Raw genomic sequence first — 17,236 nt, 5'->3', positions numbered from 1 at the left:
GGTGGAGGGAGGCTGTTAGAGGCAGATGGTTGCTGTGTGCCATTATCTGCCAGGTATGTGGAAGACTTACTTGGTGAGCCTGCTCCATACACCCACTACTGACTTGTGCCATATATGTATAGCAGATGTCAGTAAGAGGTTAAATTCTTAAAACAAAATATAACATACTTGAATGACAAAAATATCCTGTCACTTGCTATGGAAGTGATTTGAGTCAGCTTATCTTACGGTTTCCACTTTTTCACTGACTCAACAAAACAACAACTTTATTTGCTCTTTTCAACTAGTAACACCTGAGGCTTGGAGAGTAATGATGTCTTTAAAATCGGGTCTCTTGGCTGAAAGTACCTGGGCATTAGACACCATCAACATCCTGCTGTATGAAGACAGCACAGTAGCCACATTCAACCTTTCTCAGGTGGGTATAGTTGTGTGTATGTGTCTGTGTATCTATATATAAATGTGTGTGTATTGTGCATGTATATCTAAGTAAATATGTGTATATATTCAGTATTGTGCAAAAGTTTTAGGCAGGTGTGGATAAAATGCGGCAAAGTAAAAATGTTTTCAAAAGTAGAAGTGTTAATTGTTTTGTTTCTAGATCAATTAATTAAAGAGTGCAAAGTGGATAAAGAAAACCGAAATCTAAATCAACTCAATATTTGGTGCAAAAACCTTATGTATTCAAAACAGCACTAAAGTATAATTTTTTCTAGATACAGCTGTGCATAGTGTTTTAAAGGAACTTAGCAGGGAGATTGTTCCAAACATATTGGAGAACTCACCACAGATCTCCTGTGGATGTCGCTTGTGCAAGTTATTCTCTCTTCTTATGATCCTAGACAGACTGGCTGATGTTAAGATCAGGAACATGTTGAGGCTTTATCATCACTTTCAGGAATGCTTGTTCTTCTTCACAGTGAAGATAGTTTTTAATGATATTGGCTGTATATTTGGGATCGTTGTCCTGCTGCAGAAAAAAATTGTAGCAAATCAGCTGTCTCTGTGATGGTATTGCATAATGGATAAGTATCTGCCTTCATTGTTTATTGTGCTTATATAGAGCCATCATAATATCAACCCAGGACTCCAGCAGTGCAATGATAGTGTTAACTACTGAGCCACCAAGCCTTTATTTCTCATCACTGTGGGTACCATTATTCCTGATCAAATTCCCTACTCTGCTGAACTACAGACCCAAACTAGCAAGGAGCCTCCAATCAAGCTTTACTGTTCCCTGTACAATCATTATTGTACTGCAGCCCTCTGGCAAACATCTGCTTTCTGTTACAACCAAATATTTCACATTTTGACTCAATCTAGAGCATCTGCTTCCATTTTTCTGCCGCCCAGTTCTTTTGTTTTTGTGCATAGTTGAGTTGTTTGGAATTGTTTCCATGGTAAAGGTATGGTTTTTGGCAGCAATTCTCCAGTTAAGGCCACTTGTGGCCAAACTTCTCCAAATGAGTTGAAGGGTGTAGCTGGGTCCCACTGATTGCTGCCATTTCTGAGCTGATGGCACTGCTGGGCATCTTTCCATTTCCAAGGGAATTAAGCATGATGTGGCTTCCATCTACATGCATGAAGTTTCCTTGGCTGAGCTCAATGTTACCTATTTATTGGTGTTCACAATGCTGAGAAATGTAGTTGCCGTATTTTCCAGCGTATAACATGACTTTTTAACCCCTGAAAATCTCAAAAGTCGAGGGTCGTCTTATACGCCTGGTGTCGCATCCGTGATGCCCGGAGTATGGAAAAAAAGAGAGAGTGGCCTTCATCGCTTCTCTGCAGTCCTCAGTAGAGATGGGCGAACCTGAACAGTAAAGTTCCGTACTGTTCGGGTTCAGCTGCCCGAACACCGGGTGTTTGTCACGCTGTCATTTGCATGACAGCACGGCAAACGCCGCTTCTGATCAGCGGGGAAATCATCCCCGCCGGTCAGAGAGCCGCGGTTTCCACACTGTCAAAAGACAGTGTGAGTCCACAGCCATATTCGGAGGTATTAACTTTACCTCCGGTCACTGGTGACAGCTGATGGGACAACCGCTCCCATTATCCGACACCTACAGCCGCTAATTACAGTGAGAGCAGGAGCGTCAGATGGAAATATTCATTTGTCGCTCCTGCGCTGTAAATAAATACTGTAGTTCCCCCCTATTTTTGATAACCAGCCAGACAAAACTCATAGCTAGGGGCTGCAACCCTCAGCTGTCATCTCCAGCAAGACTCCTTATCAAGAATAGAAGGGTCCCCACGCTGTTTTTTAAATTAGTTAAATAAAAACGGTGTGGGGTCCCCCCCATTTTTGAGAATCAACCTTGCTGCTAAAGCTGACAGCTGGGGGCTGGTATTCTCAGGCTGGTAAGGAGCCATAGATATAGCCCCCCCCCAGCCTAAAAACAGCATCCCGCAGCTGCCCATAAAAGGCACATCTATTAGATGCGCCAATCCTGGCGCTTTGCCTGGCTCTTCCCACTTGTCCTGTAGCGGTGGCAAGTGGGGTTCATATTTGTGGGGTTTATGTCACCTTTGTATTGTCCGGTGACATCAAGCACATGGCTTAGTAATGGAGAGGCGTCTATAAGACACCTATCCATTACTAATCCTATAGTTATATGGTAAATAAAAACACAGCCAGAATAAAGTCCTTTATTAGAAATAAAACAAAACACAGTTTTCCATTTTATTTAAACACCTAATTCCAGCGAAGCCCTCGATCACCTGTAATAAACGAAAAATAATAATACAACAATATACCATACCTGTCCGTCGTTCTGTCCTATGCCATAATCCATGTCTGGGGGATAAACAGTTTTCAACCTGGAAAGTGCCAAGATGTGACCGTCCAGGCTGAAAACCACTGGTGACTGAACTGCTGGCAGCCTCAGAGACTGGTGGTGACATCATTGAGGTTACGTTCGGTCACTGAGGCTCCGTTCCCAGGTGGGCTGAACTGCCATGACCTCGGTGAAATCCCTGCTAGCACCTTGAGAGTTTTTCTGTTTTTCTAATGGTGCTAGTAGGGATTTCACCGAGGCCCCCCATGTGCTCACCCACCTATCTAATTCTCTCTTTCCCCATGTGCTGACTTCTTTTGTCTGTGCTCTCTTCTTTGACCTGTCTACCCTATGTACCATCCCCCTTGTTTGCTGTTTCTCTCCTTCCTGTGCTGTGCTCTCCCCTCATGCGCTGTCCCATTTGAGCTGTCTCCGCCCTGTGTTCTGTCTCTCACCCCTGTGCGCTTTCTCTCTCCCCATCTGCTGTCTTCTCCTCTCATGTCATATCTTTTTTGACCTGTGTACCCCATATGTTCTCCCCCTTGTCTGCTCTCTTTCTCTCCACCACTGTGCTGTCTTCTTCCCTCTTTGTTCTCTTGTCTGAGGTCACTGTGTCTCGCCCCTGTGTGTTCTCTTTCCTATGTACACTCACCCCTCCCCCTGTGTTAAAATGAAAGCAAAGTAGGTAAAGGTAACATTTTATTAACATGTAAAAATGTATGACAAAGGTGCTTTAATTTACATTGTATCCACATAAGGACAAAAAAACTAATTTTATTCTGTAATCTATGTCTATCTATCTATCCCTGTATATTTCTATTATATATGTATTTTATATTGATCTAACTTCTATGTCTCTATCATCTGTTATTTATCTATATACAGTACAGACCAAAAGTTTGGACACACCTCATTTAAAGAAGTTTCTGTATTTTCATGACTATAAAAATTGTACTTTCACACTGAAGGCATCAAAACTATGAATTAACACATGAGGAATTATATACTTAACAAAAAAGTGTGAAACAAATGAAATTATGTCTTATATTGTTGTTGTTCAAAGTAGCCACCTTTTGCTTTGATGACTGCTTTGCACACTCTTGGCATTCTCTTGATGAGCTTCAAGAGGTAGTCACCAGGAACGATTTTCACTTCACAGGTGTGCCCTGTCAGGTTTAACCCCTTCATGACCTTGGGATTTTCCATTTTTCCGTGTTTGTTTTTCGCTCCCCTCCTTCCCAGAGCCATAACTTTTTTATTTTTCCATCAATTTGGCCATGTGAGGGCTTATTTTTTTGCGGGACGAGTTGTACTTTTGAACGACATCATTGGTTTTACCATGTCATGTACTAGAAAACGGGAAAAAAATTCCAAGTGCAGTGAAATTGCAAAAAAAGTGCAGTCCCACACTGGTTGTTTGTTTGGCTTTTTTGCTAGGTTCACTAAATGCTAAAACTGACCTGCCATTATGATTCTCCAGGTCAGTACGAGTTCATAGACACCTAACATGACTAGGTTATTATTTATCTAAGTGGTAAAAAAAAAATTCCAATCTTTGCTAAAAAAAAAAAAAATTTGCGCCACATTCCGATACACGTAGCGTCTCCATTTTTCATGATCTGGGGTCAGTTGGGAGCTTATTATTTGCGTGCTGAGCTGGCGTTTTTAATGATACCATTTTGGTGCAGATACGTTCTTTTGATCGCCCATTATTGCATTTTAATGCAATGTCGCGGTGACCAAAAAAACGTATTTCTGGCAATTCAATTTTTTTTTTCGCTACGCGGTTTAGTGATCAGGTTAATGCTTTTTTTATTGATAGATTGGGAGATTCTGAACCCGGCGATACCAAATATGTGTAGGTTTGATTTTTTTTTTTATTGATTTATTTTGATTGGGGCTAAAGGGGGGGGGGGTGATTTAAACTTTTATATATTTTTTTTTTTTTAACTTTTTTTAACTTTTTTTTTTACTTTTGCCATGCTTCAATAGCCTCCATGGGAGGCTAGAAGATGGCACAACGCGATCGGCTCTGCTACATAGCAGCAATCATAAGATCGCTGCTATGCAGCAGAAATGCAGGTGTGCTGTGAGCGCCGACCACAGGGTGGCGCTCACAGCTAGCCGGGATCAGTAACCATAGAGGTCTCAAGGACCTCTATGGTTACTATACAGAAGCATCGCCGTCCCCCGCTCATGTGACGGGGGTCGGCGATGCGCTCATTTCCAGCCGCCCGTCCAGAAGCGCCAGTTAAATGCCGCTGTCTGCGTTAGACAGCGGCATTTAACTAGTTAATAGCGGTGGGTGAATCGCGATTTCACCCGCCGCTATTGCGGGCACATGTCAGCTGTTCAAAACAGCTGACATGTCCCGGCTTTGATGCGGGCTCACCGCCGGAGCCCGCATCAAAGCGGGGCTTCTCACCTCGGACGTACTATCCCGTCCGAGGTTAGAAAGGGTTTAATAAGTGTGATTTCTTGCCTTATAAATGGTGTTGGGACCATCAGTTGTGTTGTGCAGGAGTCTGGTGGATACACAGCTGATAGTCCTACTGAATAGACTGTTAGAATTTGTATTATGGCAAGAAAAAAGCTGCTAAGTAAAGAAAAACGAGTGGCCATCATTACTTTAAGAAAGGAAGGTCAGTCAGTCCAAAAAATTGGGCAAACGTTGAAAGTGTCTCCAAGTGCAGTGGCAAAAACGATCAAGCCCAACAAAGAAACTGGCTCACATGAGGACCGCCCCAGGTCCTCATAAGTTTATCCGAGTCACCAGCCTCAGAAATCGCAGGTTAACAGCAGCTCAGATTAGAGACCAGGCCAATGCCACACAGAGTTCTAGCAGCAGACACATCTCTACAACAACTGTTAAGAGGAGACTTTGTGCAGCAGGCCTTTATGGTAAAATAGCTGCTAGGAAACCACTGCTAAGGACAGGCAACAAGCAGAAGAGACTTGTTTGGGCTAAAGAACACAAGGAATGGTCATTAGACCAGTGGAAATCTGTGCTTTGGTCTGATGAGTCCAAATTTGAGTTCTTTGGTTTAAACCACCGTGTCTTTGTGCGATGCAGAAAAGGTGAACGGATGGACTCTACATGCCTGGTTCCCGCCGTGAAGCATGGTGGAGGAGGTGTGATGGTGTGGGGGTGCTTTGCTGGTGACACTGTTGGGGATTTATACAAAATTGAAGGCATACTGAACCAGCATGGCTACCACAGCATCTTGCAGCTTCATGCTATTCCATCCGGTTTGCATTTAGTTGGACCATCATTTATTTTTCTACAGGACAATGACTCCAAACACACCTCCAGGCTGTGTAAGGAAGAAGGAGAGTGTTGGCGTGCTACGCCAGATGACCTGGCCTCCACAGTCACCAGACCTGAACCCAATCGAGATGATTTAGGGTGAGCTGGACCGCAGAGTGAAGGCAAAAGGGCCAACAAGTGCTAAGCATCTCTGGGAACTCCTTTAAGATTGTTGGAAGACCATTTCCGGTGACTACCTCTTGAAGCTCATCAAGAGAATGCCAAGAGTGTGCAAAGCAGTCATCAAAGCAAAAGGTGGCTACTTGGAAGAACCTAGAATATAAGACATAATTTCAGTTGTTTCACGCTTTTTTGTTAAGTATATAATTCCACATATGTTAATTCATAGTTTTGATGCCTTCTGTGTGAATGTACAATTTTCATAGTCATGAAAATACAGAAAAATCTTTAAATGAGAAGGTGTGTCCAAACTTTTGGTATGTACTGTATTTAAACAAATATTTTACACTTTGGATGGAAGCACAGATTTTCACATTAATGTGGCAGTTATATTTTTTGAGCAAATAGGGGTCATATGGAACAACACATGAATTATCATTTGTCTTTGAATGATGGTCGTATGTTCTCCCAATTTTTCTGCGTAACAGGAATAGTCATCCTTTTCTTTGATGGTATATTTTTGGTATTTTTTTAGGAAACCTTTGGAACACTTCCTATTATCTATACAGGGAGAGTTAAAGGATTGGCTTGTCCACAGGGACCATGAATCATGTTTTTAATAACAATGTCGTGGAGCTGAGGTTATTTTGCTTCATTGGGAATTTCTGCCCATACTGTGTTGTTAATGTCCTCTTTAGTTCTTATTTTTGAATTGCTTTCAAGGATAATTAAAATTGTGAGCGTGGCAGACCGCGCTTTTGAAACTCGATGACATGGACAGCTGCGGTGACCTCTCCAAATAAACCATTGTTGATGTCTGAAGAGGAAATCAAGTTTAAATTTAAAAACATGTGCCACCAAGTCTGGCCTGTTATGATCCCAATGGCAGAGGATCTCAGAGATTACAGCAAAGTCTGCAAACATAAATACCAGCTCATAGGGAAGTGGTAACTAGGCTGACCATATACCTGATCCTAGCACAAACAACTAACAGTAGCCGGGGAACGTGCCTACGCTGATTCTAGACGTCTCGCGCCAGCCGGAGAACTAACTAACCCTATCAGGGAAAATAAGACCTCTCTTGCCTCCAGAGAAAAGACCCCAAAGTTATAATACAAGCCCCCAACAAATAATAACGGTGAGGTAAGAAGAAAAGACAAACGTAAGAATGAACTAGATTTTAGCAAAGAGAGGTCCACTGACTAATAGCAGAAGATAGTAAGATGACTTATATGGTCAGCAAAAAACCCTGCAAAAATATCCACGCTGAATATCCAAGAACCCCCGAACCGACTAACAGTGAGGGGGGAGAATATCAGCCCCCTAGAGCTTCCAGCGATATCAGGAATCACATATCGTACAAGCTGGACAAAAATCTGAACAATGCAAATAAACAAAAATAAGAAAGCAGGACTTAGCTTATCTTGCAAAAAACCAGGACCTGAAGACCGGAGCAAACAGAAATGAACTGATTACAACGATGCCAGGCACTGGACTGAGAATCCAGGAAGTTTAAATAGCAACACCCCAGGCCTAACGAACCAGGTGAGTACCAACCTGGGAAAAGACAATCCAAGTGCCAAACCACTAGTGACCACAAGAGGGAGCCAAGAAGTATAGTTCACAACAGTACCCCCCCTTTAAGGAGGGGTCACCGAACCCTCACCAAGACCACCAGGGCGATCAGGATGAGCAGCGTGGAAGGCACAAACCAAATCGGCCGCATGAACATCAGAGGCGACCACCCAGGAATTATCCTCCTGACCATAGCCCTTCTATTTGACCAAATACTGAAGCCTCCATCTAGAGAGATGAGAATCCAAGATCTTCTCCACCACGTACTCCAACTCGCCCTCAACCAACACCGGAGCAGGAGGCTCAACAGCAGGAACCACAGGCACAACGTACCGCCGCAACAAAGACCTATGGAACACGTTGTGAATGGCAAACGACACCGGAAGATCCAAACGAAAAGAAACCGGGTTAAGAACTTCCAAAATTTTATAAGGACCAATAAAGCGAGGCTTAAACTTAGGAGAGGAAACCTTCAGAGGGACATACCGAGAAGACAACCAAACCAATTCCCCAACACGAAGTCGGGGACCCACACCGCGGCGGCGGTTGGCAAAACGCTGAGCCTTCTCCTGTGACAACTTCAAGTTGTCCACCACATGATTCCAAATCCGCTGCAACCTATCCACCACGGAATCCACCCCAGGACAGTCAGAAGACTCAACATGACCCGAGGAGAAACGAGGATGAAAACCAGAGTTGCAGAAGAATGGCGAAACCAAAGTAGCGGAACTAGCCCGATTATTAAGGGCAAACTCAGCCAATGGCAAGAAGGTCACCCAATCATCCTGGTCCGCAGAAACAAAACATCTCAAATAAGCCTCCAGTGTCTGATTAGTTCGCTCCGTTTGGCCATTAGTCTGAGGATGAAAGGCAGATGAAAACGACAAATCAATGCCCATTTTAGCACAAAAAGATCGCCAGAATCTGGACACAAACTGGGATCCTCTGTCGGACACGATATTCTCAGGAATGCCGTGTAAACGAACCACATTCTGAAAAAACAAAGGAACCAGATCGGAAGAGGAAGGCAACTTAGGCAAGGGCACCAAATGGACCATCTTGGAAAAACGATCACACACCACCCAGATGACAGACATTCCTTGAGACACCGGAAGATCAGAAATGAAATCCATGGAAATGTGTGTCCAAGGCCTCTTCGGGACGGGCAAGGGCAAAAGCAACCCGCTAGCACGAGAACAACAAGGCTTAGCCCGAGCACAAGTCCCACAGGACTGCACAAATGACCGCACATCCCGTGACAAGGAAGGCCACCAAAAGGACCTAGCCACCAAATCTCGGGTACCAAAAATTCCCGGATGCCCTGCCAACACCGAGGAATGAACCTCGGAAATAACTCTGCTGGTCCACTTATCAGGAACAAACAGTCTGTCGGGTGGACAAGAGTCAGGTCTACCAGCCTGAAATCTCTGCAACACACGTCGCAAATCAGGAGATATGGCCGACACGATTACTCCCTCTTTAAGAATACCAGCTGGCTCCGAGACTCCAGGAGAGTCAGGCACAAAGCTCCTAGAAAGAGCATCAGCCTTAACATTCTTCGAACCAGGCAGGTACGAGACCACAAAGTCAAAACGAGAGAAAAACAATGACCAACGAGCCTGTCTAGGATTCAGGCGCTTAGCAGACTCGAGATACATCAGATTTTTGTGATCAGTCAAGACCACCACACGATGCTTAGCACCCTCGAGCCAATGACGCCACTCCTCAAATGCCCACTTCATGGCCAACAACTCCCGATTACCAACATCATAGTTCCGCTCAGCAGGTGAAAACTTCCTAGAGAAAAAAGCACATGGTCTCATCACAGAGCAACCAGAGCCTCTCTGCGACAAAACAGCCCCAGCACCGATCTCAGAAGCATCCACTTCAACCTGAAAGGGAAGTGCGACATCAGGCTGGCACAAAACAGGCGCCGAAGTAAACCGGCGCTTCAGCTCCTGGAAGGCCTCCACGGCTGCAGGAGCCCAATTAGCCACATCAGAACCTTTCTTGGTCATATCCGTCAAAGGTTTAACAACGCTAGAAAAGTTAGCGATAAAACGACGGTAGAAATTAGCAAACCCCAAGAACTTCTGAAGACTCTTAACAGACGTAGGTTGAGTCCAATCATGAATAGCTCGGACCTTGACTGGGTCCATATCCACAGCAGAAGGGGAGAAAATAAAACCCAAAAAGGAAACCTTCTGCACTCCAAAGATACACTTTGAGCCCTTCACAAACAAAGCATTATCACGCAAAACCTGAAACACCATCCTGACCTGCTTTACATGAGAATCCCAATCATCAGAAAAAAACAGAATATCATCCAGATAAACAATCATAAATTTATCTAGATACTTCCGGAAGATATCATGCATAAAGGACTGAAACACTGAAGGAGCATTAGAGAGCCCAAAGGGCATCACCAAGTACTCAAAATGACCTTCGGGCGTATTAAATGCAGTTTTCCATTCATCTCCCTGCCTAATGCGCACAAGGTTGTACGCACCACGAAGATCTATCTTGGTGAACCATTTGGCACCCTTAATCCGAGCAAACAAGTCTGACAATAGTGGCAAAGGATACTGAAACTTAACAGTGATTTTATTCAGAAGCCGATAGTCTATACAAGGTCTCAAAGACCCGTCTTTCTTGGCCACAAAAAAGAATCCCGCACCAAGAGGGGAAGAGGATGGACGAATATGCCCCTTCTCCAAAGACTCCTTGACATAAGAACGCATCGCGGCATGCTCGGGTACAGACAAATTAAATAATCGTCCCTTAGGAAATTTACTGCCAGGAATCAAATCTATAGCGCAGTCACAGTCCCTATGAGGAGGAAGAGCACTGGACCTGGACTCACTGAATACATCCTGATAGTCACACAAATACTCAGGAACTTCTGAAGGAGTAGAAGAAGCAATAGACACCGGCGGAGAATCGCAATGAATTCCCTGACAACCCCAACTCGACACAGACATAGCCTTCCAATCCAAAACTGGATTATGGGTCTGTAACCATGGCAGATCTAAAACGACCAAATCATTCATTTTATGCAGAACAAGAAAACGAATCACCTCCCGATGTTCAGGAGTCATGCACATGGTCACTTGTGTCCAATACTGCGGTTTATTTTCCGCCAGTGGCGTAGCATCAATTCCTCTGAGAGGAATAGGAACTTTTAAAGGCTCCAGGACAAAACCACAGCGCTTGGCAAACGACAAGTCCATAAGACTCAGGGCAGCACCTGAATCCACAAACGCCATAACAGGGTAGGAAGACAATGAGCAAATTAAAGTCACAGACAAAATAAATTTAGGCTGCAAATTACCAATGGTGACAGGACTGACAACCTTGGTTAGGCGTTTAGAGCATGCTGATGTAACATGTGTAGAATCACCACAGTAAAAACACAGCCCATTCTGACGTCTATGATTTTGTCGTTCGGTTCTAGTCAGGATTCTATCACATTGCATTGAGACAGGTGTCCGTTCAGACAACACCGCCAGAGGATTAGCGGATTTGCGCTCCCGCAACCGCCGATCAATCTGAATAGCCAGCGCCATAGAATCATTCAGACTTGTAGGAATTGTGAAACCCACCATCACATTCTTAATGGCTTCAGAAAGGCCATTTCTGAAATTTATGGCCAGAGCACATTCATTCCATTGAGTAAGCACGGACCATTTCCGAAATTTTTGGCAATACACTTCAGCTTCATCCTGGCCCTGAGAGATAGCCAGTAGGGCTTTTTCTGCCTGAATTTCAAGATTAGGCTCCTCATAAAGCAATCCGAGCGCCAGAAAAAACGCATCAACATCCGCCAATGCCGGATCTCCTGGCGCCAACGAGAAAGCCCAATCCTGAGGGTCGCCATGCAAGAAGGAGATAACAATTTTAACTTGCTGAGCTGAATCTCCAGACGAACGAGGTTTCAAAGATAGAAACAATTTACAATTATTCCTAAAATTCCTAAATTTAAATCGATCTCCAGAGAACAGCTCAGGAATAGGTATCTTAGGCTCTGACATAGGACTGCTAACAACAAAATCCTGAATGCCCTGCACTCGTGCAGCAAGCTGATCCACACTAGTAATCAAGGTCTGAACATTCATGTCTGCAGCAAAGCTTCAAGCCACTCAGAGACAAAGGGGAAGAAGAAAAAAAAACAAAAAAACTCAGAACTTCTTTTCTTTTAATCCCGCTTCTGCAATGCATTAACTATTCACTTGGCCTGGCATACTGTTATGATCCCAATGGCAGAGGATCTCAGAGATTACAGCAAAGTCTGCAAACATAAATATCAGCTCATAGGGAAGTGGTAACTAGGCTGACCATATACCTGATCCTAGCACAAACAACTAACAGTAGCCGGGGAACGTGCCTACGTTGATTCTAGACGTCTCGCGCCAGCCGGAGAACTAACTAACCCTATCAGGGAAAATAAGACCTCTCTTGCCTCCAGAGAAAAGACCCCAAAGTTATAATACAAGCCCCCAACAAATAATAACGGTGAGGTAAGAAGAAAAGACAAACATAAGAATGAACTAGATTTTAGCAAAGAGAGGCCCACTGACTAATAGCAGAAGATAGTAAGATGACTTATATGGTCAGCAAAAAACCCTGCAAAAATATCCACGCTGAATATCCAAGAACCCCCGAACCGACTAACGGTGAGGGGGGAGAATATCAGCCCCCTAGAGCTTCCAGCGATATCAGGAATCACATATCGTACAAGCTGGACAAAAATATGAACAATGCAAATAAACAAAAATAAGAAAGCAGGACTTAGCTTATCTTGCAAAAAACCAGGACCTGAAGACAGGAGCAAACAGAAATGAACTGATTACAACGATGCCAGGCACTGGACTGAGAATCCAGGAAGTTTAAATAGCAACACCCCAGGCCTAACGAACCAGGTGAGTACCAACCTGGGAAAAGACAATCCAAGTGCCAAACCATTAGTGACCACAAGAGGGAGCCAAGAAGTATAGTTCACAACACTGGCCTATGTTCCCCACGTTGCTACGGTTCTAAATTTTGTGTAATTTCAGTCCACATGGGATTGCATGTCATGGTGACAAACAGATCTGGTCGACCATACTTTGTTAGTGTACACATAGCATCCTGGTAGCGCTGTTGCATGTTTCTTGGACTGCCTTCAAAAGATGATGGCAAAATTACTGTCTTTCCAATTGGGATGCCCTTTTCAATAGATTTTTGTTAGTAAATGTTCTTGTAGGAGGCTGTAATCTTCAACTTTTAAATTTTCCTGGTGCATTCTGATGTAATGTAGACGATTTGCCTTCATTTTGATATATGCATCGACCAAGTATTGCTGTGTGAGTTTGCCACCATTGAGTAGTGTGTTAAATCCCTTCCTGACCGATAATACAAAGCTATAGTACTGAAGTTGAGTTATTCTTCGGGCACTATTTCCCTGTTGTTTTAGACCGTCATGCCAACCTTGGTCTCCATAAGGGAACAATATAGGATACAGCAGATCATCCAAATCATTATAGAGAATGCTGATGCATTGTGTTTTTGGAGCCAGAGGGTTGCTTGGGTCAGGTTTTAAATGAATTAATATGTCTCTATTGAAAGGAGGCTCACCATATTCATTGTGAAAGACAACTGCAACTTCACTCACTGTTGGATTGTTGTATCACCATGGATCTTGAGTCCTATCTTGCTTAATAACCATTGTGATGGTTGGCATGACAGTTCTATTTTGATTAGCTTTGATCTGTTTTTGTTGTTCAGCGTCGTGTAGCATTTGATAGGCAGCATGGAATGGATTGATAGCATTCAGTTGCTCAGCGATAATGTTCATCAATGTAGGATGACATTTTTTCTTTTCTTTTTTTTTTAGTCTGAATTCATTTGCATTAACAGTATCCAGTATATAAGGTTGAGCAAATTTTGGTTGGTCTTCGTCTGTTGCATGTAGTGTGCCTGTTCAATGATAAATCTGTCCATGTATGCGAAAACAGTATGGGATATATCCAGGTGGTGGTGAAATACTTGATCCCATGGAGGCAAAAGCAAAAGAACTGTTGATACTGCGAATATTGTCCCTTAAATTTTTGCTGAATTCACTTTCTCCTGTCATCAACTTCTTGAATTCTTATGGATGCTGGATTATGGGTAGATGGACTTTACCCTTCTGACAGCACTGAGTAAACTTTCCATCGGAAGGTGTCTCAGCTCCAAAATTCAAAGATTGACAGCTTTGACATAAATGATTCATGGGACTGCAGCTGTGTTCGTGAATTGTGTTTTCATTGTGGGTTACATTTTTTGCTTGTAGTTCAAGTTCATGTCTTTCTTTTTGTATGTGACTTATTTGCCTGTGGATGTTGATTTGTCGCAGCTGTTGTAGTCGCACTTCTCTCTGGCTTTGTGTTTGAGCTTGTAGCTGTAGACGGTGAGCTTCTGCATCATGTTACAGTCTTCTTGCTGTAGCCAATGGACATTGCTCCTGAAGTAGCGATGTGGTGTGCTGGTTCCAATGGGTCATCTTGTGAGCATGGTATTGCTGTTAATACTGCAGATTTCTGTTTGCGGCACTGTTGTTGCCTAATGGCATCCTGTGATAATCTAATGACTTTTGCATCAGGGGACTTATGTGCTTGACGCCTACGCTTATATGCATTGTTTTTGTCAAAGCGATGCTGTTGCTCTTCAAGAGTCTCATTTGCCCGTTGTTGTCTTTGACGTTGTGCCTTTGCTGCTTTCCTTTCATTGTCATTGGTATACTTTTTAGGAGGAGCCATGTTGGCGTTGATATTTGCTTTTTAAAGAGGTTTTCCAACGAATGAAAGTTCATTTTAAAAATTGTCTGTGTCTGGACAGGGGAGGAAGCAAAAGACAATACTGACATTACAGCAGGAGATCGCAGAAGATACATTTTGTGAGATAAAATATTGTTTAACCCTTTCGCGACATGCGCCGTACATGTACTGCGCATGTCGGGTCCCCTGCTTTGATGTGCGCTCTGGCGGTGAGCGCACATCAAAGTCGCGACATGTCAGCTGTTTTGTACAGCTGACATGTGCGCGCAATAGCGGCGGGTGAAATCGCTATTCACCCGGCGCTATTAACCTGTTAAATGCCGCTGTCAAATGCAGACAGCGGCATTTAACTACCGCATCCGGCCGGGCGGCCGGAAATGACGTCATCGCCGACCCCCGTCACATGATCGGGGGTCGGCGATGCATCAGGAAGGTAACCATAGAGGTCCTTGAGACCTCTATGGTTACTAATCGCCGGTAGCTGTGAGCGCCCCCCTGTGGTCGGCGCTCACAGCACACCTGCATTTCTGCTGCATAGCAGCGATCTGATGATCGCTGTTATGTAGCAGAGCCGATCGGGCTGTGCCTGCTTCTAGCCTCCCTTGGAGGCTATTGAAGCATGGCAAAAGTGAAAAAAAAAAGTTTTTAAAAATGTGAAAAAAATATTAAAAATATAAAAGTTTAAATCACCCCCCTTTCGCCCCATCCTAAATAAAACAATAAAAAAAAACACAAACCTACACATATTTGGTATCGCCGCGTTCAGAATCGCCCGATCTATCAATTAAAAAAAAGCAGTAACCTGATCGCTAAACAGCGTGGCGAGAAAAAAATCCAACGCCAGAATTACGTTTTTTTGGTCGCCGCGACATTGCGTTAAAATTCAATAACGGGCGATCAAAAGAACGCATCTGCGCTGAAATGGTATCATTAAAAACATCAGCTCGGCACGCAAAAAATAAGCCCTCACCCGACCCCAGATCACGAAAATTGGAGACGCTACGGGTATCGGAAAATGGCACTTTTTATTTTTTTAAGCAAAGTTAGGAATTTTTTTTCACCACTTGGATAAAAAATAACCTAGACATGTTAGGTGTCTATGAACTCGTAATGACCTAGAGAATCATAATGGCAGGTTAGTTTTAGCATTTAGTGAACCTAGCAAAAAAGCCAAACAAAAAACAAGTGTGGGATTGCACTTTTTTTGCAATTTCACCGCACTTGGAATTTTTTTCCTGTTTTCTAGTACACGACATGGTAAAACCAATGATGTCGTTCAAAAGTACAACTCGTCCCGCAAAAAATAAGCCCTCACATGGCCATATTGACAGAAAAATAAAAAAGTTATGGCTCTGGGAAGGAGGGGAGCGAAAAACGAAAACACAAAAACGAAAAAGGGCCGCGGCATGAAGGGGTTAAAAACAGCGAAATATTTCACCTGACAAAAGAAATCCTCTGTGATCCCCTGCAGCAATGTCAGTATTGTCTTTTGCTTCCTCCAATGCCCAGGAGATGTGGTATGCTCCGTACATGTCAGACACAGACAATTTTTAAAATGAACTTTCATCCGTGGGAAAACCACTTTAATATGACCAGCTTCTTCTGCCTGTAGACAAATTGCACATCTGCCGCCGGGATCAGCTGAATGATTCACTGTGCCTGCGTGGAATTGGCACAGTAAATTAGACTGCCGCCATCTTTGTGCAGACAGATAGCGGTGGTCACATTAAAACTGCGCATGCGCTCCTCCTGTACAAAGGTGGCGGTCAGTGAATCATTTGGCTTATCCCGCCAGTGGCGTGTTTGCGACGGTGTTCCACTGGTGGTACCGCGCAAGAGGCTGCGTACGGCATATACAGTGTGTGTGTGTGGTACGTACGGCATATACAGTGTGTGTTTGTGTGTGTGGTGCTTATGGCATATACAGTGTGTGTGGTGCGACGGTGTTCGGCTGGTGGAACCACTCAAGAGGCTGGTACCACCAGGAGTTTCCATATTGAGACACCCATCACTTGGTTGTCCCAATATGGAGGTCGTTGAACTTCTGCCGCTTGGAATTCTGGGATCCGGAAACATCTGGACGGAACAGGATGTGAAGACATTACAAGGTAAGTATAAAGATATACACTGCTCAAAAAAATAAAGGGAACACTTAAACAACAGAATATAACTCCAAGTAAATCAAACTTCTGTGAAATCAAACTGTTCACTTAAGATAAGAATCAACACTGTTTGACATTACATTTCACATGCTCTTGTGCAAATGGAATAGACAACAGATGGAAATCATTGGCAGTTATCAAGATACACTCAATAAAGGAGTAGTTCTGCAGGTGGGGACCACAGACCACATCTCAGTACCAATGCTTTCTGGATGATGTCTTGGTCACTTTTGAATGTTGGTTGTGCTTTCACACTCGTGGTAGCATGAGATGGACTCTACAACCCCCACAAGTGGCTCAGGTAGTGCAGCTCATCCAGGATGGCACATCAATGCAATAAGATTTTTTGTGTCTGTCAGTATAGTGTCCAGAGGCTGGAGGTGCTACCAGGAGACAGGCCAGTACACCAGGAGACATGGAGGGGGCCGTAGGAGGGCAACAACTCGGCAGCAGGACTGCTACCTCAGCCTTTGTGCAAGCAGGAACAGGAGGAGCACTGCC

At 43.8% G+C, this 17,236-nt stretch overlaps 1 protein-coding gene across 14 annotated transcripts in view; it reads left to right on the top strand.

Annotated features, from left to right (window-relative positions):
• Window positions 1–17,236, top strand: part of ARID1B (AT-rich interaction domain 1B) — a 1,358,614-nt gene that overhangs the window by 1,222,694 nt on the left and 118,684 nt on the right. For all 14 annotated transcript variants that reach the window (XR_013221738.1, XM_077289055.1, XM_077289047.1 and 11 more), the window contains one exon: window positions 288–418. Coding sequence is in view for 13 of the 14 variants with exons in the window: in XM_077289055.1 (XP_077145170.1) it covers window positions 288–418 (131 nt within the window). In the remaining variant the exon portion in view is untranslated. The remainder of the gene's footprint in view (window positions 1–287; window positions 419–17,236) is intronic.

The sequence above is a fragment of the Ranitomeya variabilis genome, chromosome 2, assembly GCF_051348905.1.
Source record: "Ranitomeya variabilis isolate aRanVar5 chromosome 2, aRanVar5.hap1, whole genome shotgun sequence".
NCBI lineage: Eukaryota > Metazoa > Chordata > Amphibia > Anura > Dendrobatidae > Ranitomeya > Ranitomeya variabilis.
Note: the sequence above shows the minus strand (reverse complement) of the source record. Positions and strands in the feature narration are given on the sequence as shown.